Raw genomic sequence first — 22,727 nt, forward strand, 5'->3', positions numbered from 1 at the left:
TCGTATTCCCTGAACCATCCAGTGAAGCGGTAATTGTCAATTTCATTTTCCCAGTGACTCAGAAATTTAAAGTAACTCCCCAGAGTCACACAGCCAGGGAGGCGTAAAGTCAGAATTCCAATCCACGCTGTCTACTGGCTAAACTGATGTCTCACTGAGGAAATGAGATTATCCAGACACCTCGGGCTCAGGTCAGATGTTCTTCTAAGATGATATGGTCCATGAAGGTAAAACTTGGGTTCCATAATTACTAGTTAAAGGTGAGGAATGGTAGATGTCAAGAAAATTAAAAAGAGGCACAGTATTTCCGAAATGATTTTATTCCACCCTTACTGTTAGCTGAGCATCGTCTTCATTTTTCTCCTTGAAATCATGATTAATGATTTAACTGCAGTTCCCAACTCTTCCATCATTCTTCATCCACAAGCCCTCACGGACTTTGTCCTAAATGCAATGCAAAAGACACACTTGTCCTTTCTCCTGTGGCATTTGAGACAACACTTCTCCTACAGGCCAAATGAAGTCAGATTGCTAAAAAATGTTGAATTCTTAAAAAAAAAGAAAAAAAAAGGTAAATTCTTTATTCTTCAAATGACCTTACAGATGGCAGGCCGTGTTGGTTGACTACTCTGCCGCCCCTTTTGTTCTTGTTCAATAAAACCCCAGCTTTGTTCAAGTGTTCCCCACCCTCGCCTCTCAGTGGAGGTAGGCCCAGCCTTGGGTAAAGTGTGATCTGTTTGAGAAAGGAACTGTAGTTTCATCTTTCTCACCCGGAATTGATTTAAGAAGGACAGGTGAAAAAATTCCAGGCAATATAAAGTGAGGATCTCTGATGGAGGCTTCTGGGAAATTTTTCTTTACTTATTAAAAAAAAAGCATGCAAGTGGGGCACCTGCGTGGCTCAGTTGATTACATGTCTGCCTTTGACTCAGGTCATGATCCTGGAATTTGGGGATCGAGTCCCACCCACATCTGGCTCCCTACTCAGTGGGGACTCTGCTTCTCCTTCTGACCTTAGCCTCTCTCATGCACTCTCTTTCACTTTCTCTCTCTCAAATAAATAAATAAAATCTTCAAAAAAAAAGAAAAAACCCCAAAAAACAACCAAAAACCAAAACAACACTTAAAAAAAAAAAGGATGCAAGAAAAATTGCTTGCTCTTCTGGCTTTCAGACACGTTTGGAGCTGCCGCAACCCTTTTGTCAACATGGAGAAATCAACCAGGGGACAAAAGCAAAAATGCTGAGGATGGCAGAGCAGCAAGACTGAAGGAACCTAGAGGTTTTTTCAAAAAAGATTTTATTTGGGGGCGCCTGGTTGGCTCAGTTGTTAAGCGTCTGCCTTTGGCTCAGGTTATGATCTCAGGTCCTGGGATTGAGCCCCACAGTGGGCTCCCTGCTCAGCAGGAAGCCTGCTTCCCCCTCTCCCTCTGCTGCTGCCCCTGCTTGTATTCCCTCTCTCACCGTCTCTGTCAAATAAATAAAATATTTTTTCAAAAAAGATTTTATTTATTTGAGAGAAAGTGAGCAAGAAAGTGAGAGAGCTGAGCAGGGAGCCTGAAGCAGGGCTCTATCCCTGATCTCAGGGTCATGACCTTAGTCGAAGGCAAAGGCAGACGCTTAACCAACTGAACCACCCAGGGATGCCCAGAAATCTAGATTCTTGATGACTTCAGTGAGCTGCTGGAATAACCAAGCCTGAGCCTAAACCTGGTCTTCCGGTTACACAAAATAAATACATTTATTGTTTAAGCCACTTCAGCTGAACTTTTTTGTTACCTGAATGCAAATGAAGCATCTTAAGTGATAAACTAAAGCGGGAGAGATAGAACCATGAGATGAGGAAGTGGGTCACTTGAGGTATGAGCCACCAGAAGTGCCAATGTGCTACTTAGTATGTTCACACATAATTCTTATAAAGAGCTGTTCAGCAATACCACAAAAACAGATTACTTCTATTTTTTCAATTAGGAACGGCAAAAACCTCCAATTAGAGCAAGAGGTAAAACAAATTGGAGAAAAAAAATTTTTGTTAATTTTCTAAATATTAAATTTTTCACACATTCTTAGTAAAGGATATACATTCTGGTAACTCCTCCTGGCTAAAAATGCAGGTATGTTCTTCTTAGTCCTTTGTCTCTCAGGCTAACCACTGTTCTATGAGAGACCTATTCCAGAAGGTCTGTGTGGCTCTAGAGCTCCCCAACTCTCACCCTATAGAATGACGTTCATTTCCCAGGAAATGAGATGATGACTTTTCATTTCCCAGATGCTGCAAAGGATACTGTAAACTGTACAAGTTTCCATCACAGAGACATCTGTTTTGCTCAGTCGTGTGAGCACTTTCTCATAAAGCTGCATCTCACTGGTCGTCAGCTCCAGGAATAAATGTTCAATACATGTATGCTGAAAGAGAATTAAAAGTGGAACTCCTCCTTTTTTCCTAAAACAAAACTCCAAAGGATTGCTTATTACTGGGAAGAACATCTTATATTACAGCTGTAGGAAAATCTGCGAGTTTTAACTTGTTTTTTGTTCCTTACAAGATGGATTGTATGTTAGTAGCTTACGGTGAAAGTCAGGCCCCTGAGAGATTTAACTGCCTCTTGACATGAGATTTAGGACAAGGTTTGATCAGCTGGATGTAGGAATGTCTGTTGCTGCCTCAACATGCTCCTCTGGGCTAATAACAGCCTTCTGAGTTGCCTTCTTGCCTGTAGACGAGCACACTCCAGGTGGGAAAGAAACAAAATACTCAGGAACCAGTCCTTAATCTATTGAAATTATTGACTTTCTGATTTCACTAAATCATGACTAAGCCCGGGTATGGTTTCTGAGTAGTCCAGGCCTCAGGAGATGAACTGGACGAGGCTGCCAGGCAGAGGACTGCCTTTCGTCCTCCTGCCTCTGGTCCAGATCACAGCACCCACAACAGAAGCACAGCTTCAAGGCTCATCCAAGGAAAAAGGCTGTACTGATTCAAACAAAGTCTCCCGTTCTTGGGAGATTTCACAATGCACAGTGCACGTTAGAGACTCTGAGAAGTCTTGTAATCAATCTTTGTATAATCTTGTTTGATTTGGGGATATTTCTTTTATATAACACTTACAAATACCTCCCAAAAGACTCATTTCCTGAGGAACAGACATTCAGGATCACTTGACTGCGCCATATTTGTTTTCCTCTTTTTTTACCTGGTCTTCTAAGGGATGGTGTGTGTGTAAAATGGGTAGCTGGGGGAAGGGGCTGGGGCTTTTAACTAAATCAACCATATCTGAAAAGAGAAACTCAAGAGATGGAGTAGAAAAAAAGAGCAAAGAACCCTCAAACCAGGGAACTCCAAGTAATGTAGTTAGCATTTGTTGGGTACATACTGTCAGGGACTGTTTTTAGTGCTTTACAATGAAGAAGACATTTAATCCTCAAACAACCCAACAGTAGAAATAACTACTACTATCATCCCGCCTAACAGCTAAAGAAGGCTGAGACTCAGAGTAAGTAAGAAACTCACTCCAGCTATTAAACGGAGAAGTCACACTTGGAGCTCAGACTGATTGCTTCTAGAATCAGTCCTCTTCACCATTATGCCAGACTGTCCTCTTAACTCTCCAAAGAGAGATAAGCCAAACAGATCCCCCACATTGCCCCAGCATGGAGACACATCTTTCATTCTCTAGTCTCCAAGTAGACCCTGTGAGGAGCTATCCCACCTGACTTTCTATGGCCTCCCTGAACTTTCTGGGTGTACTCCTTTGGAAGGTGACCTCTTTCTGCTTCACATTATTTTCATGGGTAAAATGTAAAAAAAGAAAGAAAAAGGAAAAACTATATCCTTCATAAGGAGGCTGTGAAGAGTGCTCAAATATATGTCCACTATTGTTCAGTCAAAGCTAGTCTCACAAGCCTCTACCTATTGGCCCTGGTCTCTCCTCTACTCAGAATAAGACTATCATCTTTTATACAAAGGTCCTTCCGATATTTGAAGACAGGTAACATGGCACCTTTCTTCCAGGCTAACTATTGCTGGATTCTTTACGTGTGTCTCCCAGATGGCTTCAGAATGCTTTCCCTTCCTCTCATACTTTAAACAGCTCTTTTACCAACATACAGCATTTTGATCTTTCTTTCCTGAATATCTCATAAAAAGAGAGTTTTCCTTTCTCTTACTGTCCTTAAAAGGTTGAAGTTTACTTCCTAAGAGATGAAGTTATCAGTACCACTACAAACTAAAACATTAAATGTAATGCAGGATTTTATTTTGAAAAGTTTGTTTCCTTTTTTATTTATTTTCTCTTCCACAACAAATAATTTAATGTAAACTTACTGAGTCTTAAAATGGGTGCATTACAGGGTCATGCGAGCATTAGCTGAACGAATGACTGGAAATTTTTCTCCTGTTACTTTGATAAGAACTACATCTTTTCTGATGCATTCAATACTTTAAGTAGGACTTGTCCAGATTTCCTCTAAATTCCCCCCTAATCCTCAGATCCCACGATTCGAGGCTTCTGCAATTTCGTTGGAAGTACAAACATACTGAAGCTGACCTCATTCCAAAGCACAATAAGTTCATGACACGTTTTACTTAGAGGAAATTTCATTTATAACTATAGTACAAATAAATTATAGGTATATAAAGATATTGAAATATGTCTATTTCCTATTTTTTTCTTTATTCTGAGAAATTGCTTCTTCAGAGGGTGATTAAATTCATTTTAAAGTGGTTTATCTACTCATGCTGTGTATTTCCCCATTTGACATGTTAATCCCCTATCTTGCCAGATAACCTCTTGGTTATTTCCATCAGGTATAAACAAATGTTTCCAGTGACCTCCCATATGCCACAATACCATTAAGAATTCTTGACAAGGGGGCGCCTGGGTGGCTCAGTGTGTTAAAGCCTCTGCCTTCAGCTCAGGTCATGATCCCAGGGTCCTCGGATCGAGCCCCACATTGGGCTCTCCGCTCAGCAGGGAGCCTGCTTCCCCTTCTCTCTCTGCCTGCCTCTCTACCTACTTGTGATCTCTCTGTCAAATAAATAAATAAAATCTTAAAAAAAAAAAAGAATTCTTGACAAGGAAGCAGTCCTTTGGAACTCTTAGCACAAAAACACAAAAAGGCTCCACTCAGCTTGTCAATTCTCCTGGATGACATGGGGAAGGATGGGACACATATATATATATATATTTTTTAAAAAGCTTTTTGTGTGGACATGAGATCAAAACTGATATTCAACACACAAGGACCTCCCCCAGAGGTATCCAAAGATAGTAAAACAGTGAGGTTTTTGGTAAGCAGAGTGAATAAAGCAGGACATGGGGATCAAACCAGTCTATCTTGTCAAGGTCACAGACCCACTCAATTTACTAAAATCTACCACATTAGTATGTCTCTCCATTGTTGCATGCTTTAGTCATTAGCTAATTCCAGGTTTCTTACAGGAGGTGTTTCTTGGTAAAGATTTAGGCTTTTAAGTAGGGAAGAAATAGAAACAATTACAAAGTATTAAACCCTTAGCAATGCAAGTGTATAAGGTCAAATCTTCAAATGCCATGTCAATCATAGCACATACACCGTGATACACAAATAGATCAGATGTACACAGATACCAATGCAGACAACATTGTTTTGACCTCCTTTTGTGTTTAATATTAAAGGCTCTACTAATGCGTTAAGAAACAAAGAAACTTTTGAACATCCATCAGTTATGTGGAGGAATAAAAAATGTTCCAAATGTTATTCATTAAAACTCTAAAAAAAGAAATGATTTTTCTCTTCAGTATTTAAAAATTGGTATCTAACTAATTTCATTTTGAACTAGGTTAGTATTCTGAGTCTTCTCCATTAAGCTCTTAAAATTAAAAGAATTTTGTCTTCTCAATATAATAAAGACTTAAGTACACATTCAATTTGAAAATGGGCATTTATTTTTCTATTACACTTCTCTGGCCAAAGGGAGCTGAAGGATTTTTTTCCTTCTTACCTTCTTATAGCAAACATTGTCAGATTTTTTTTTTTTTTAAAAAGCAAAATATAACAGAACTGTAGTTGAGAAGACTAATTTTACGTAAATGGTACTAATCACCGCTCAGTTAAAAGAACACTTGTAATAGATTCACTTCAATAGATGATGTCTACTTTTCAACACTAGTATATCCCATATCATTTCTGCAGGGCCTTGACATATTTTTCCTCAAAACAGTGTCTTTGTTTTTTTGCTCTGTAATTTCCTTGACTTCAAATAATGGCTTGAGGAAGATCACATGAGATTTAGAGGCTCTGTGGTATTTTTTAAATGTTGGGCAAAGTTGGGCTGCTTGATAATGTAATTTATTAAAATGAGCTGTTTTCAGTGCCCTGGGCTCATGCAGCAGTTTGAGAGGTTTTCATTTCCTTTCGTAGCTGAAGAGTATAGAGTCTGTTTTCTACCAGCCCACTGAAGTTGCTGAAAAAGTCCGGGTAATAGATCATATTGAATCCTACTATTCTGGAGAGATTTGCATTTCATGGTGTTGTCATAGGGTAGGTATCCCCTTGAGCAAGACTCATATTTACAGTGTTAGAGGGAACACGGAATTTCATAGTCACTGTTCTCTGTGAGAAGATTTTTAAATTTGCTATGATCACTTCATTTCAATTTCGTTTTCTTAGAGTCATGCATACTCAATGTGACCTAAATTTCTTCAGTTCATTTCAAATCAGAGAAAAAAATTCAAGAGGATAAAAACAAGCACAAAGTAAACAAACATATAATTTTGCCATTAAATTTTCTCCTGCAAATATTTCTCGTCGTTTCCATTCTGTTTCAACACTGCAGAACAATACACTCGTGGCCAATGGCGAAGATATGTGCATATGAGTGACAAAATATGGAAACCAGAAAAGGACTATAAGCGTAAATCAAACTTTTAAAATCCTGGTAATAGAACCGTCTCCTTCTTTCCTTATTTGTTGTTAATGTTCATTCCACATGAATTCACATTTCGGTTCCAGGAGGCCCTGCACCATGAATCCTGATCACAAGGACCACAGTCTGTGGAGGGTAAAAGCGAGGCTGTTGCCAGGGTCTACTGTTAGCAAACCTGAAAAAGTTTTCTGGAAGACTAATAAAATTATATTCTGCCTATATGTCTTCTGGATTCTGGGGACCTTGGAAATAGAAAAGGCTAAGAAACAGGGCATGCTTTTTTGAGGTTTCCTGGGCTGGGAAGTAGAAAAATAGGTGTTTTCCTTTGAGGCTTTTTTTGTGGCTGAGAATGGTGAGGTTGAGATTTCTGAGAGCACTTTTTCATTCTCCTCAGTCTTTAAGGGAGTGGTAGGCTTTGGCAGTCCGGCTGTTGACAAAATCTGTCTTCTTAAACTGAGCCTTTGAATAAGCAAACAGAAATGTGAAAGGTAACATTTTCATACAAGAAAATGGAGTTTTTAGTGCTGTGTCACCAGGGGCAGACAAACGGGCCATTAGGATCTGGCCGTTAACTGCAACCCATACCTTTTTAGGTTCTTACCTTCTTGTAGGCATTATGGAGCTCCGTGTGCATCCACAGGGAATAGAGGAGAACGGAAGCAGCTTTACTTGCTTTGTTGGAGCCATAACTGAAAAGAGGAAAAAGGCATTCCGAGATCAGTGAGAACGGGTCAGGCTTCTGGATGCTGTCTGTGGACGTTCCGTAAATCTTCTTTAACTGCTGCTGCTCGGCAGCCATCCGTTAAGTCAGGACACTCACCATGACAAGAGAATTAGATGGTGAGCTTTGAAGGCCAGGGGCCACATTGGGTTTTTAAAAAAAAAAAAAATTATTAAAAAAAATCTTAAAACCACTAGCATAGGCCAACAAATAGTTTTTATAGAGCATATTCCTGATATTTACAAGGAATATATCCTTAGATTTCATAAATCCTTGGCTTATAGAATACAATTTATATATTTATATACAGTATTTACATTTATTTATATTACATTAATAAATAAATTAAACACATTTATATTAAATATTATATATATGCTATTTATAGAATAGACATATATTTGTACATTTATAATGCATATACACAGAATACAAACTCGGGAAAGCATGACTGAAAAATATACCTACCTCCTAGACTTAGTGACTCTATGAGAGTTAGAGTTATATTTTTAAGCTATATAATAAATTCTTATTGAAATATTTGTTAAAATAGCTTCCAAATTTCTTTGTTTTTGTATAGAGTGAATGGAAAATGTACTCCTGTTATAAATCCAAGTCACTACAATACTGGACACTGTACTTAAGTTTTTTTCCCTTCAATTTAAAAAAAAGACTATTTATTTATTTGAGAGAGAGAGAAAGTGAGAAAGAGAGAGAATGAGCAGGGGGAGGGTCAGAGGGAGAAGGAGATTCCTGGTGGAGAAGGGAGCCCAGCATGGGGCTGGATCCCACGACCCTGGGAACATGACCCGGGCCAAAGGCAGATGCCTAACCGACTGAGCCACCCAGACCTCCCTCTTCTCTATTTTTCAAGTAATCTCTACACCCAATATGGGGCTCAAACTCACACCCCTGATCTCAAAAGTCACATGTTCCACCCACTGAGCTAGGCAGGTACCCTGACACTATATTTAGTTTTTGATGTTTTGCTTTTAAGTTTGTCCTAAAATGAGGTGAGTTGGGGGGTGAGGTAACTGGGCGATGGGCATTAAGGAAGGCACTTGAAATAATGAACACTTGGGTGTTATATGCAACCAATGAATCACTACATTCTACCGCTGAAACTAACAATACACTACGTGTTAATTAAATTGAATTTAAATAAAAACAAAACAAAACATTTGTCCTAAACATCCTGTTTCTGGCTAAGGATCTATGCTTCCTTAGAGCTCTTTCCCTTCCATCACCTGAACTAGCACACAGCTGAGTTTTTTCTTTTAACAAAGAAACAAACATTTAATTTTTCATGCCGTAGGAGTTTATAAACAGACAACCAAGAACAGAAAATGTAATTCGGTATGGAAAAGCACATCTTGAGTTCATTCATTAGCTAAAAGCCTTTCTCTTCCATGCCAGCCTTGCATTAAAGGAAAATCAAATCAGCACTTTACAGATTTTTTTTAGTACGTCATGGACTTTTCAGAGTCACTTGCTAATACTGAAATACTAATAAATCCGTGAAAGCTATGGGTCTCTGATATTTAAAACTGGAAAATATTTTTTGAATAGCAAGGATTTCAAATCATACCTTCTTTATAAGTTGGTTGTTTGGCACTTGGAAATCATTTATTCAAAGAAAAAAATGCTATAAATGGCAACTAATTTCCAGGCTAGCCCCTAAATTACAGGTCAGCTATACAACACTTAGCAAGGAAGGAACCGCAGGCACAACTGGTAGAAGCTCCACGTTGATATATATATTTTTTTGAGCCGGGGCAATGGACACTCAGGGCGAAAAAGAAGAGAGTAGCACATCCCCATATGTTGCTAAGCTATAAGCAGTTTCCCAGAGTGAGGGTATATTCTCATGCACTTCTTATGCCCGAGTACTCAAATAATAAAAATCCCACGGTCTTACGGAGATTTGCTTAGAAGCATAAATGACTACTTGAAAAAGTCATTTCTGTTTTATAGCAATCATTCAATCTTTCCATAAAGACTGAGCAACTTCTCTCTGCCAGACTCTGGGGACAGGTGAATATTCTGACTTGGGGAACTGGCATTCTAACCAGCGCTCCTTTTAATTCTTTGACTCTGAATATGGTCTTCCTTCCCCATGAGGTTTGGGAATGGGGCTGCCAAGCACAGGGCCCTATCTGAGTGGGGAAGGAGATATGTGTTTACTTCAGGACCCCACAGACCCCTGTGCTTCCCCATGGGGCCAGGCACACATTTGTCTAGCAGGGGTGAAGTCCATGTGCTTCCCAACTCATGAGAATGGGGGTATAACACTTCGTCTCTTTCTTAGTTATTTACAAATGTAACTTATATTTAACAACTCAAACAATTCAGAATTGTATAGAGAAAAAGATGCCCTCTTTGGATTCCACGCCTGTAAATTAACTAATAGTAATTAATTTCATTACATAAGGTTTTCATTCTCTTTATCACCTTTTTTTTAAATGGAAAAAATTTAAAGACACAGGAACAGGGATGTGGGATGTCTTAGATCTCCTATTCTCAAAAGGGAGTAAGAGATGGAAGAGATGTGACAGAGAAAACTGAGAAAGCAGGAATTTCTGATTATGTTGCCTCCTACTTCTTGTGTTATCACTGCTTCTTCTAAGGCCCCTGGCGTGCCACTGGCTCTAGATCTAAGTGAGGCAAGGGGCAGTCCCTGCCCGTAGGACTCCCACATTGCTTATATTTTCCTGGTTTTAAATCACAGCTGTGGCTCTAGGAAACAAATTAATTCATTAGGTCAATAAAAGGTTGCCACGGACTACCCAGGGAAACCATGGAGTTTGACTATCTGGATATTTTAGAACTGAAGAGGCAACTATTTGGCTTGGAGAATTCAGTTTTTCACTTGCTTGATTATCAAGAGTTGAACCAGACGATCTGGCTCAACTTTACAATCTTGTTTTTTGGGCCATAATCCCATGGTTCTCAATGTGTGGACATTCAAAACTAGATTTCCATATGGGAGGGATGGTGAGGAATGGAGAGAGAGCCAACAGGTAGATACTGTAAGACTTACACATCGCCTGAGCTGATGGTTATGATTTTCTGCAGACCTCCAGTGTTCAGAAGATCCCGTGCATTCTGGTAACTATTTTGGATTATATTGTTCAGAGTGTAGCAGGCAGAGGCTGTAGTCTCAATGAGAAGATCAGTACTCGGGACTGTGTCAGGAATTATGGAAACCAAATCAGGCAAAGTTTCTTTGGCTACACAATAAAAAAAAAATCAACATTTGATTAGAAGGATTGTTCCTTAATCCCAAGATCCCAATACATTTTGGGTAAAGAACATTTTTAAAAGAAACATAACTAGTTAATGAACATATGGAAAGACATAATCTCTGATACTCAAATTTTAAAAAGATTCTTAAAAGGTGATTTTAAAAAAACTTTTATTTGAGAGAGAGAGTGCATGTGGGCACAGGGACCTGTGAGTGGGGGGAGGGAGAGTCCCCAGCACACTGTCTGCTGAACAGGGAGTCCAATGTGGGGCTCGATCCCATGACCCTGAGAGTGACTTAAGCTGAAATCAAGAGTTGGATGCTCAACCAAATTAGCCACCCAAGCACCCCCAAAAAGATGATATTCTCTTCTCAGTACATTGGAAATCTTTTGACAGAAATGACAATGACAATTTGACAGAAGTGTCAAGAATTTAAAAAAATTTTCACATTCTTTGATTCAGTAATTCCACTTCTGGAAATTCATCCTAAAGACATTTACTTTAAAAACAGAAAGAGCCTTATGCAGAGGTTTTTATTACAGTATTATATATAAGTGAAAAATTATAAAAAGCTTATATAACTTAATAATAGGAATATGATTATCTAAAACACATCTCCAAAGATTATGTATCTCAAAAATATTTGTGAAACATGTATAATAATATTTATATTAGTATTCTGTGTGAAAGTTAAGTACAGTTATTTATAAAGAATATATAATATAAAATATTAAAAAAAGATTATATAACATCTGGAAAGAAAATATTCAAAAGAAACCTGAGAAGAAATACATTAAAATGTTAATAAGACTTGTTTTTTGACAATACTACTGATGGTGACCTAAAAATTTTTCAAAAACATTATTTGTACTGCTTAGTTTCTTCAGTGCACAAATAATACTATTATTAAAAAAAAAAGCAACACTATTTTAAATTTATGTTTTCACTCTATATGTAAGTTCTAGGTTGTAGGGTTTTAATTTGGCTTCTTTTGTAGTCACAAAAGAGGTATTACTATTTGATGATTTGACTGTAACTTGTCAAATATATTGGTATATATTTTGGGCAATATAAATTTATACTTGATTTTTTGCGATGATTCTTTTCATGTGTATTTTCTTTTTCTCTTTCTACTTTGGACCCTTCTTCAATGATAGAGAGCACGCTCTTATTGCTTCTCACAACTCTTTAATAAGGTGTTATCATGGTTGCGTAACAAATACTTCTGCTTTGTTTTGTTGTTTCTTCATCCGAGTTTATGTGTCATGATGAAGTGCACTCCTCTCTCTAGGGCACTGCATTGTAATCAGTCATGTGCTGTCTGGGTTCTAAAGGGAGCTCTGGGTTCCTGAAGACAATCATCACATTCACTCCTGGACTTCCAACATTGAGCGCTATGATCCTTTGACAATACGGGGACCTGACAGGAAGGACACACCTTCTGCTCAAAGACCTGAGCTCTGGTTTTCACTGTTGTTCAAGCATCGAGGCACAGTGTTCGAGCTCAGAGCTCAGCCTGTGAAGTCACACTTTTCAGTTTCAGTCCTGTCTCTGCCACTTCTGTGGCTGTGTGGTCTGGGCAAGCTGCTTAACCTCTCCATGCTGTGTTTTGTTAATCTGTAAAATGGGGGAATAATAGTATCTACTTCACAGGGTTGGTAATATACATACATACATAACTGCATACACGTAACATTAGGAAAGAAAATAAGCAAAAGAAACCTGAGAAGAAAGAGCATATGTATGTTTGCATAGGTACGTACACATGTGACTGGGCCTGGATAAATATATTTTGGGACAATTAAAATGGGATCTTTAATAATGAAATATAAAATTAAAGGCCTTATCATGTTATTGGGAGAGTTACAGCTCAATGTCATGTTGTTGAGGGAGATTTTATTAATCCTTAAACTTAATGTCTTAAAAAGCCAAGGCATTAGTTGGGTGTCAGAAAACATCTGTAAATATGAGTAAATGGGAATTGAGAATCTCAAGATGTATCCAAATACTTCCTTATACATATATTATTTCATCTGATCCTTGTAAAAATACCATGAAGTAGTGATTATTAATCTCATTCTGGTTAGAGCAGGTCAATGACTAGCCAAGGTGCAGTAAGCGACAAAGTGGCCTTGTAGGACACAGATCCGTGTCTTCTGCATGAGCTCTACTACTTGGTCACCATACCAAGTGTACCTATCTTTAAATTTGTAAGAAAATATGTTTTTTAAAAAAGATTTTGTTTATTTGAGAGAGTGTGAATGCCCAAGCCAGGGGGAGGGGCAGAAGGAAGAAGCAGGCTCCCGGATGAGCAGAGAGCTGCATGTGGTGCTCGATCCCTGCACCCTGGGATCATGACCTAAACCGAAGGCAGATGCTTGACCAACTGAGCCACCCAGGCACCCCAAGAAAATAAAAGTTTTAAGTTTATTTCTGTAAATCTAAGTAATACGTGAGGATTTCATGCTAGGTCATCATATGGAAAGTTTTAGTCTAGAAGTCTCTCATGAGAAACATGATTCATGTATTTTAAACTGATTTTCATTTATTCCTGGCTATGACTACTCTGAATTAAGATGGGTCTTGTCACTCAAATTATTTATCTGACATAAAGCTGACTTGGAACTTAAAAATTGCATTTATCTTGCAGAACCCTCTTCTCGATACTGTCCTTGAAATGAGTAGAGTTTTATCAGTGCATCATCTTATGAAAGCAGGGGGCTACACAGAAATAAACCTACAATTATACAACCAATTAATCTTCGACAAAGGAGGTAAGAATATGCCATGGGAAAATACCAGTCTCTTTAACAAATGGTGTTAGGAAAACTAGACAGCAACATGCAAAAAATGAAAGTGAGGGCGCCTGGGTGGTCAGTGGGTTAAAGCCTCTGCCTTTGGCTCAGGTCATGATCCCGGGGTCCTGGGATCAAGCCTCACATCGGGCTTTCTGTTCAGCAGGGAGCCTGCTTCCCCCTCTCTCTCTGCCTGCCTCTCTGCCTACTTGTGATCTCTGTCTGTCAAATAAATAAATAAAATCTAAAAAAAAAAAGAAAGTGAAAGTGGACCACTTCCTTATACCATACACAAAAATAAGATCGATTAAATATCCATAAAATTCCTAAAAGAGAGGACGGGTAGTAATTTCTCTGACATCGACTGTAGCAACATTTTTCTAGATCTGTCTCCTGCAGCAAGGGAAACACAGCAAAAGTAACTACATCAAATGAGAAAGCTTCTGTTCAGCAAAAAACAACAAACAAAACTAAAAGACAACCTACTGAATGGAAGGAGATAGTTGCAAATGACATATCTGATAAAGAGTTATTATCCAAAATATACGAACAACTTATACAACTCAACATCAAAAACCAAATAATCCAATTAAAAAATGGGCAGAAGACAAGAACAGATGTTTCTCCAAAGACAACAGATGGCCAACAGACACATGAAAAGATGCTCATCATCACTTATCATCAAGAAAATGCAAATCAAAACCACTATGAGAGATCACCTCACACCTGTCAGCTGGCTAAAATAAAAAAAAGGAAAAACTCAAGAAACAAGTGTTGGCAAGAATATGGACAAAAAGGAACCCTTGTACACTGTTGGTGGGAATGTAAACTGGTGCACCACTTTAGAGGACAGCATGGAAATTCCTCAAAAAATTAAAAATAGGACTACCCTACCATCCAGTAATTGCACTACTGGGTATTTACCCAAATAATATGAAAACACTGATTCAAAGGGATACATGCACCCCTATGTTTATTGCAGCATCATTTACAATAACCAAATTATAGAAGCAGCCCAAGTGGCCACAGATAGATGAACAGATAAAGAAAATGTGGGGTGTGTGTGTGTGTGTGTGTATTATATGGAATATTATTCAGCCATAAAAAAGAATGAAATCTTGTCATTTGCAAAAACATGGTTGGAACTAGAGAGCATAACACTAAGTGAAATAAGTCACTCAAGGAAAGACAAATACCACATAATTTCACTCATATGTGGAATTCTTTTTTTTTTTTAATTTTTATTTATTTGAGAGAGAGAGAGCGAGCACGCACAAGCAGGGGGAACAGCAGAGGGTGAGGAAGAGCAGTCTCCCTGCTGAATAGGGAACCTGATATGGGGCTCAACCCGAGGACCCTAGGATCATGACCTGAGGCGAAGGCAGATGCTTAACTGATTGAACCACACAGGTACCCCTCATAAATAGAATTTAAGAAACAAACAAAGGGGGAAAAAAGGCAATTAAAAAAACAGACTCTTAACTGCAGAGAACAAACTGATGGTTACCAGAAGGGCTGTAGGTGGGGGGAATGCATGAAATATGTGATGGGGATTAAGAGTACAGATACTGGGCACCTGGGTGGCTCAGTGGGTTAAAGCCTCTGCCTTCGGCTCAGGTCATGATCCCAGAGTTCTGGGATCAAGGCCCACATCGGGCTCTCTGCTCAGCGGGGAGCCTGCTCCCCCTCTGCCCCCGCCTGCCTCTCTGCCTACTTGTGATCTCTGTCAAATAAATAAACTCTTAAAAAAAAAAAAAAGTGGGGCGCCTGGGTGGCTCAGCGGGTTAAAGCCTCTGCATTCGGCTCGGGTCATGATCCCAGGGTCCTGGGATCAAGCCCTGCATCGGGCTCTCTGCTTGGCTGGGAGCCTGCTTCCTCCTCTCTCTCTCTCTCTGCCTGCCTCTCTGCCTACTTGTAATCTCTATCTGTCAAAAAAATAAATCTTTAAAAAAAAAAAAAAAGTACACAAGTAATGTATAGACTTGATGAATCACTGCATTGTACACCTGAAACAAATGACATTGCATGTTAACTACACTAGAATTAAAATTTTAAAAATTACAAAGAATCCAATAAAGATGATCTCATTAGACTTATGAATACAAGCCTCACTACAGTAACAGGCTCCATAAAATAAACTGAACAAAACTAGACTTTTGGTGTAAACTACCTCATTAGTGAGAGGGTATGGATGAGGACGGTCATAATACATTCTGATGTGACTGTACCATAATGGTCCTTTGGAGCTATTCCAAATAGAGGACATGGCCAGACCTATTCAACAAAACACTGGTCCTCCCTATAATGCTCAGTGGGCATCACGTACACTTTATATGGCCCTTTGATTAAGAGGATCACTAAAATGACAAACTGGAATACAGACATTGGAATAGAAACTTTCCTCTCTCTTTCCCTCTCTCCCTTCCTTCCCTTTCTTCTTTCCTTTGTTTCTTTCCATTTTATGTTTTTACAGGCCATGTTACACACATGTCATACACAAGTTACAAAAGAGGAACTATCAGAAATCGAGGAGACTAATATTGCTGCATGTGCAATCAAGACATTCCTCTAGGTTTGGCTAAGAGTTAGAAATCAGGACAGAGACAAAATTGAGTACACATTCCCACAGTTTCTAAAATATGTCTGAAATGTAGTGAAAAATTTATCCAAAGTTCAGTGATTGTATGTCATTCAGTTTGCTTTTGTTAAACTAATTCTAATGATTTATTGGCCACTAGATGTTGTATGATCTGATTTTAATATCATTTATTCATGTTTCTGTCTAAACTTTCATCTGTTTATAGGCATAGAGAGATGTCTGGAACGATATTCACCTAAGGTTAACAAGAGTTGTTTTCTGAGTGATAAGAGGAAATATCTTTATTTGTGGTGCTTTTCTTAATTGCTTGAATTTTTAAAATGAGCATATATCTTTAAAAAAAATTAAAGTTGTTGTTCTTTAATAAAACCATCCAAAATAATGATTTTCCATTTATCTAGCTCTGGTTGAAAGCGACAAATACGGGAAGAAAAGTCACATTGTTAAGCCATTAAATATTAAGAGGAAAAAAAGTATAAATATTATAATTATCAGGGGAGCCAACAAAATTTGAGATGCAATTTATCAAAGCCAGAACTCACTCAAAGTAGGCAAACAAAGAAAATAAATAAACATTAAGTATAGTGCAACACAAAAAAAACCTTGACTCTGCCAAAGCCATTTCCTGCTCAACTGAAGAATTAAATAGAATGTTTATTTAAAAAAAAAAAAAAAAAGTGACGTGTGGGGCGACATTTGTATCTTCCCAACAATTTAGAGGATGGTAGAGCACGGGAACAATAGTATTTTGCCCTGAAGGCACATGTATAATGGGTTGAGTGCAAGTTACCTCCATCAGCACTGTTTAAAGATGGAGCCATCTATCCTTTGGGGGGGAAAAAAAAGTCAAAGGATAATACACCTGATTAAAGTGCAGCACAAAAGTCTACAAAGGACAATGAGGAGTACACTTCCATATTTTTCAGAGTGCCTAGGGCAAGGTTTCTTTTAGATTCATGAAAAGTTTCCAGGCTCTCTCTGTATTTATAATGGGCAGGAAACCATTTATGAAACCGCCTGTCCAATATCGTGGTGCTGGCTGGCTTTGGAAATGACATTAGTAAAACATAACCACAGACTTCAGTATCTCTGGTGCGGTGTGTCTGTGTGTGTATTCCAAACTAATCCAATCCACTACAACCAAACAAGAATTTGTTTATAATTTTAGTGGAAGACTGTGAAAAACCAAATTTTGAGTTGTCAGGAATGCCTGATTTATAGAATATTAGGAAACATGATTGATTTTGGCATTATCTTCCTATTATCTCATTTTATAGTATTTGACTTAATACAAACATTCATCAGACATTTCTGTATAGAAAGCAAAGGAACAAAACATTATATTATTTGATAGTGTAACATAGTTATCTTTGTCAGTAATACAGACTCTCAAATAAGGAGCAAATACTTCACTGTATTCATTTTAAAACTGTCTATGCCAATTTTTTTTTTAATCTAAAAAAATTTTGGAGCGCCTGGGTGGCTCAGTGGGCTAAAGCCTCTGTCTTAGGCTCAGGTCATTATCTCAGGGTCCTCGGATCAAGCCCTGCATCCGGCTCTCTGCTCAGCAGGGAGCCTGCTTCCTCCTCTCTCTCTCTCTGCCTGCCTCTCTGCCTACTTTTGATCTGTCAAATAAATAAATAAATACTCTTAAAAATTTTTTTAAATTTAAATTCAATTTAACATATAGTGTATTATTAGCTTTACTGTATTATTAGGTCTGCTTCCCTCTCTGTTTTTATCTTATTTTTCTTTTCCTTCCCCTTGATCCTCTGTCTTATTTCTCAAATTCCTCTTATCAGAGAGATTGTATGATAATTGTCTTTCTCTGATTGACTTACTTCACTTAGCATAATCCCCTCTAGTTCCATCACACTGTTGCAAATGTATGCCGATTTGGTATATACTCAGTGACTCCACCTTTCTGCCTTTTTTGCACATCCGTCCATTTTTTTTCTAGTGCAACCGGGACCAACCTTCCAAAGGGAGTACCGCTGTGTGTATATTTTCCATGTTTTAGAAGAGTAGTGCTTAAGCAGTCTGAACTAACTGCGCAGGTTAAAAAGGCTCCACTGACTGCTGAGCCGAAGGCTTTTGAAAAACATCAGACATGTTACCTACCTTGTTAATTTCTCTTCCATAGTAATTAGAACAATAAAAAAATGCTGGATATTAAGAAAATCCCTATTTGAGACCCAGGGAGAAAGCCTACCTTGATGCCTGGGTGCAAAAGCCAGGTCTATCACATTTCACCCCTAAGTTCCATTTTTGGTTCATCACTGTAGAAAATGTGATAAAGACAATGGTTTCCTGCATTTGTATTTTCAATATGTATTCACGACATCGAGACACGTTTGCTGACTCACCAATTTCATTCTGCAGAGAAAGATTCCGGGACAAATTTCTCAGCAGGGAGACCGCCGTCTTTTTCACACTTGGATCACCGATATGCAGCATCTTGCGGGTGTGCTGAAGGCCATTTTCCTTCTGGACAACTGTCTGAGCTACTGATGTTGGCATCTGTTGCATGAGGCATGTCTTATTAATACTATTGCATTAACTTCACACGATAATATCAAGTTTCTATAGATTACTAGAGACTGAGCAAGATGTTTTGAAAACTAGGGCTGTGGTGAAACTAGTCTGAAGATATTTCCTTTAAATTCTTATTACACTTTCAGGGGTGCCTGGGTGGCTCAGTCCATTAAGCATCTGCCTTCAGCTCAGATCATGATCCCGGGGTACTGGAATTTAGTCCTGCCTGGGGCTCCCTGCTCAGCGGGGAGTCTGCTTTTCCCTCTCCCTCTCTTTCCTGCTCATGCTCTCTCTCTCTCAAATAAATAAATAAAATTAAAAAAAAATTCTTACTATGTTTTCAATTTTGTTACAGGATTAAAAAAATAATTTATTTGGTATTTTTAAATAGAATATTGGATTTGGCCAGTTGCTATATTTTTGCACGTTTATAAATAAAACCTGTCTTTTCCTTTCCTTCCTCTTTATTCACATTTCAGCTCAGCATCATGAAAAGGATATAAGGACGATGTTTTAGAATCAAACATGAGTGTCAAGAAACTAGTTGCATAATGTTTTCCCTTTCTCTGTTATCTTGAACTATTTGTTTAATTAATATTTCAGTGTATTTGTAGGTTGTTGCCTTGGTCACCTTCTTGCTCACATTTTGGCACTTTTTATATTTTTAATAAACTTACTCACTTCTAAGAAGCCAACTTATTCTGAAAAGAGATGGTGGGCTTTTAAAGAATGAATGGCTAATTAGATCACTCCAATTTTACATTCTCAATCAGAGGCTGTATGTGCAAATCTTATTTGGAATCAAGCTGGCCACCTACTTTCAGGGGGTCTGAGTACTGACCAGAACCTTCCTAGCATCAATAAACCTCTAATATTGGGGTTTGTGTCTGCAACTTTATAGATTTGTATTTGAAGCTAACTTGAGGCCACCTGCCAGAAATTCCCAGAATTCTTGACCATTGTTAAGAGTGACTATCGTCTCTGTTTATCTTATCTAAACACTGCTTATTTCCCCTACCTCCTGCAGACTGCTCTCCTTACATTCACCACTCCACTTTGTAGAACAGGGGTTCTTAATATAGGGCCTAGGATAGGTTTCAGGGAGGGGACAGGAGGTCTTTAAAACTATTTTTGTATTGGGGCACCTGGTTGGCTCAGTTGGTGGAGCCTGCAGCTCTTGATCTTGGGGCTGTGAGTTCAAGCCCCACGCTGGGTACAGAGAGTACTTAAAAATAAAAAAAAATCATAAAAAAAAAAAGGAAGCCTATTTTTGTGTTTATAATAAACTTTCTCAGGGAAAGGATAGATAACTTTTATTAGATACTCAAAGTGTCCACAACTCCAAAGAAGTTTAATACTTACTATTTTAGAATGCTTTGTTGGAAACCAGTTACACTTTGTTTTTCACTAATTTGTTGAGCATTCCATTAAACTATTTTCTCCAATCTGAGAAGAAACCTTTCCTCTGTAGCCATCCGGAGAGGAGGCTACTTCTTCTCTACCACTCCTGTGACTTGGGTACAGAGGTAGGTTAGCATTCCTTTCTCTTCCCACTGTCCTGTCTAGATCATGTCTTCCCAAACATGCAAAAGCTCTGCTCTTCTGAGTCCTGTCATCCAGCCCTGTGACCCCCATATTGTTTTCTTTGTCATCTCAAGGCCTACTGGTCCTTTCCCAACATCCCCTGGAGGCTTCAGAGCCTGGCTCAGAGCCTTCTCCATCTCCTGTTCACTGTAGATGAGGACATTAATTACATCATAGTTCCTAGACTTCCTAAATGTCACTGACCTTCATCTCTCCTGTGCATTAGCCAATCACTTCCACGGTCATACAGAACCTGTATTCACCCAAAATACCTTGAGTCTGAAAACATAAACTCCAGTGTTAGACTCTGAATGCAACTTCCTGTACTTTTTTGCTCTCTCTCCCTCACTTCTACCATATTTCTTCCTCAGCCTCATAAGAACTTCAGTGCCTTTATCTCAACTCTTACTCCCCACACCTCAAGTTGTCAATCTTCTCTGCCTTAACTTTCTTTATTATTTAGACTAAGGTACATGAACCAACACATCAAAAACTATCTTTCAATCCCTTAACTCTCTGTCATTCCAGCTTATTTCCACCCATTCATTAAAACTACAAAACTGATTTTACACCGGGTGACCAAACACTGTTAGAGTAAATAGTGCAGTTGTGGAATGGTATTTCTGCAAATTTATGGTCTCTAGTCTTCACTAGGAACCAAATGTTGCCAGTCAACTTTTTAAAATGCCTGTTGGGGCTTCAAAGCCTTACACCAGAAAGATCCTCCTAAAATTCAGTCTTATTATACTCTACCTCAGGATTAAGCCCTGTAATGACTCTCCATTGTCTCCAGAATGATGTTCAGTTGTCTTCAGATGGCCTGGCATGCACTTCCCTTTCTTTCCTTATCATTACTCCCTAATTCTCTGGGTTACAACTATACTAAATCGTGATCTCTCTTATCAGAACATAAGCTCCTTTGAAGGAGGATATGGATCTTATCCATCTCTTTTCTCCCCTTCAGGGCCTTTGGTACCTAGAACATGAGAGGTCCTATGTAAATGTTTATTGAATTGAACTATATGAACAATACGTTATCAAGTTTTCCCAAAGATTTACTATCATCTCAGGAGATCAAGATGGATTAAAAAGTCACGAGATATTGATTTCTTAAAATTTTTAAGATATAAGATGCTTTTAAAATTAAAATCTTGCTTTCTATATCATACTATACCACCTAATGATATATTCTTATATATAATAAAGCACTTTGATGTTAGGATATAAAACAAGATCATTGAACATATAAGACCTGATGAAGTCTGGATCCTCAAATGATGTTTAATCAACCAGGATTGAATGCACAGCATATTAGTCTTATTGATTCTGATTCACTGAGGGAAATGATAAAGTACAAAGTGATATGGTTTTTACAATCTGCTCAAAAAAGAAAGTAAACAGATTTACCAAATAGAGATTTTTTATATTCCAGCTCTAGGGAATATGTGAGAATGACTATTAATTAGTTGGTCAGCTATTTGCAAATAGCACTTCTAGTTCATATTGTCCTGATTACTAATGAGGTTTTAAGCCTCTCTTCAAGTGTTTATTGGTCATTTCTGTATTATTCTTTGTGAAGGGTCCATTCAAGTCTCTTGCCCGCTTTTCTACTAGGTTAGCTTTTGACTGTTAACTTGATGAGTTTTCTTATGTTCCCTAGACACCAACCTTTGTTACTTACATATCTTGCAAAAATCTTTTTCTACTCTGTGGTTTTGCCTTCTTACTGTCTTAACAATGTTTTTTGATAGGGTAACAGTGTAAGTTGTTAATTTTAATGTAGTCAATTTATAAAATATATACTTGATAGTAGTACTTTTTCCGTTCACTTTTAAAAATCTTCCCCTTCCAGGTCATGAGGATATTCTTCCACAAGCTTTACTGTCTTGTCTTTCATATTTAAATCTCATTGATGCTAGAACTTGCTTTCTAGTAAGGTCTGAGGCTAAGGGATATATTTTGTTTTTTTTCCCAACAGATATTAAATGTTTTTAAAGTGTCTTAAAAACTTGAAAAGTACTTATTTCAATGACTTTTAACTTTGACTATGTGGCGTTTTAACTTATTTCTATTGATACATAACTGACACATAAAACCGTATTAGTTTTAGGAGTAAAACACAACGATTTGATATAACTATATACTGCCAAATAATTACCACAATAAATTTAGTTAATATCCATCACTACAGATGACTGTAATTTTTCTTCTTGTGATGAGAACTTTTAAGATATATTCTCTCAGCACCTTTTAAATATACAACACAGTATTGCTAACTATAGTCACTGTGCTGTGCCTTACATCCTCGGGACTTATCTTATAATTGAAAGCTTGTATCTTA

At 38.0% G+C, this 22,727-nt stretch overlaps 1 protein-coding gene across 1 annotated transcript in view; it reads right to left on the reverse strand.

The window, feature by feature from the left end:
- Positions 1-5,903: 5,903 nt before the first annotated feature.
- The window catches only part of PKP2 (plakophilin 2), a 91,051-nt gene continuing 74,227 nt past the window's right edge, over positions 5,904-22,727 (reverse strand). The window contains exons 10-13 of the mRNA XM_046013136.1: positions 18,634-18,787; positions 10,668-10,857; positions 7,508-7,595; positions 5,904-7,365 (exon numbers count right to left, since the gene is read on the reverse strand). Coding sequence (XP_045869092.1) covers positions 7,297-7,365; positions 7,508-7,595; positions 10,668-10,857; positions 18,634-18,787 — 501 coding nt within the window. The 3' untranslated portion in view covers positions 5,904-7,296. The remainder of the gene's footprint in view (positions 7,366-7,507; positions 7,596-10,667; positions 10,858-18,633; positions 18,788-22,727) is intronic.

Source organism: Meles meles, chromosome 7 (assembly GCF_922984935.1).
Source record: "Meles meles chromosome 7, mMelMel3.1 paternal haplotype, whole genome shotgun sequence".
Taxonomy (NCBI): domain Eukaryota; kingdom Metazoa; phylum Chordata; class Mammalia; order Carnivora; family Mustelidae; genus Meles; species Meles meles.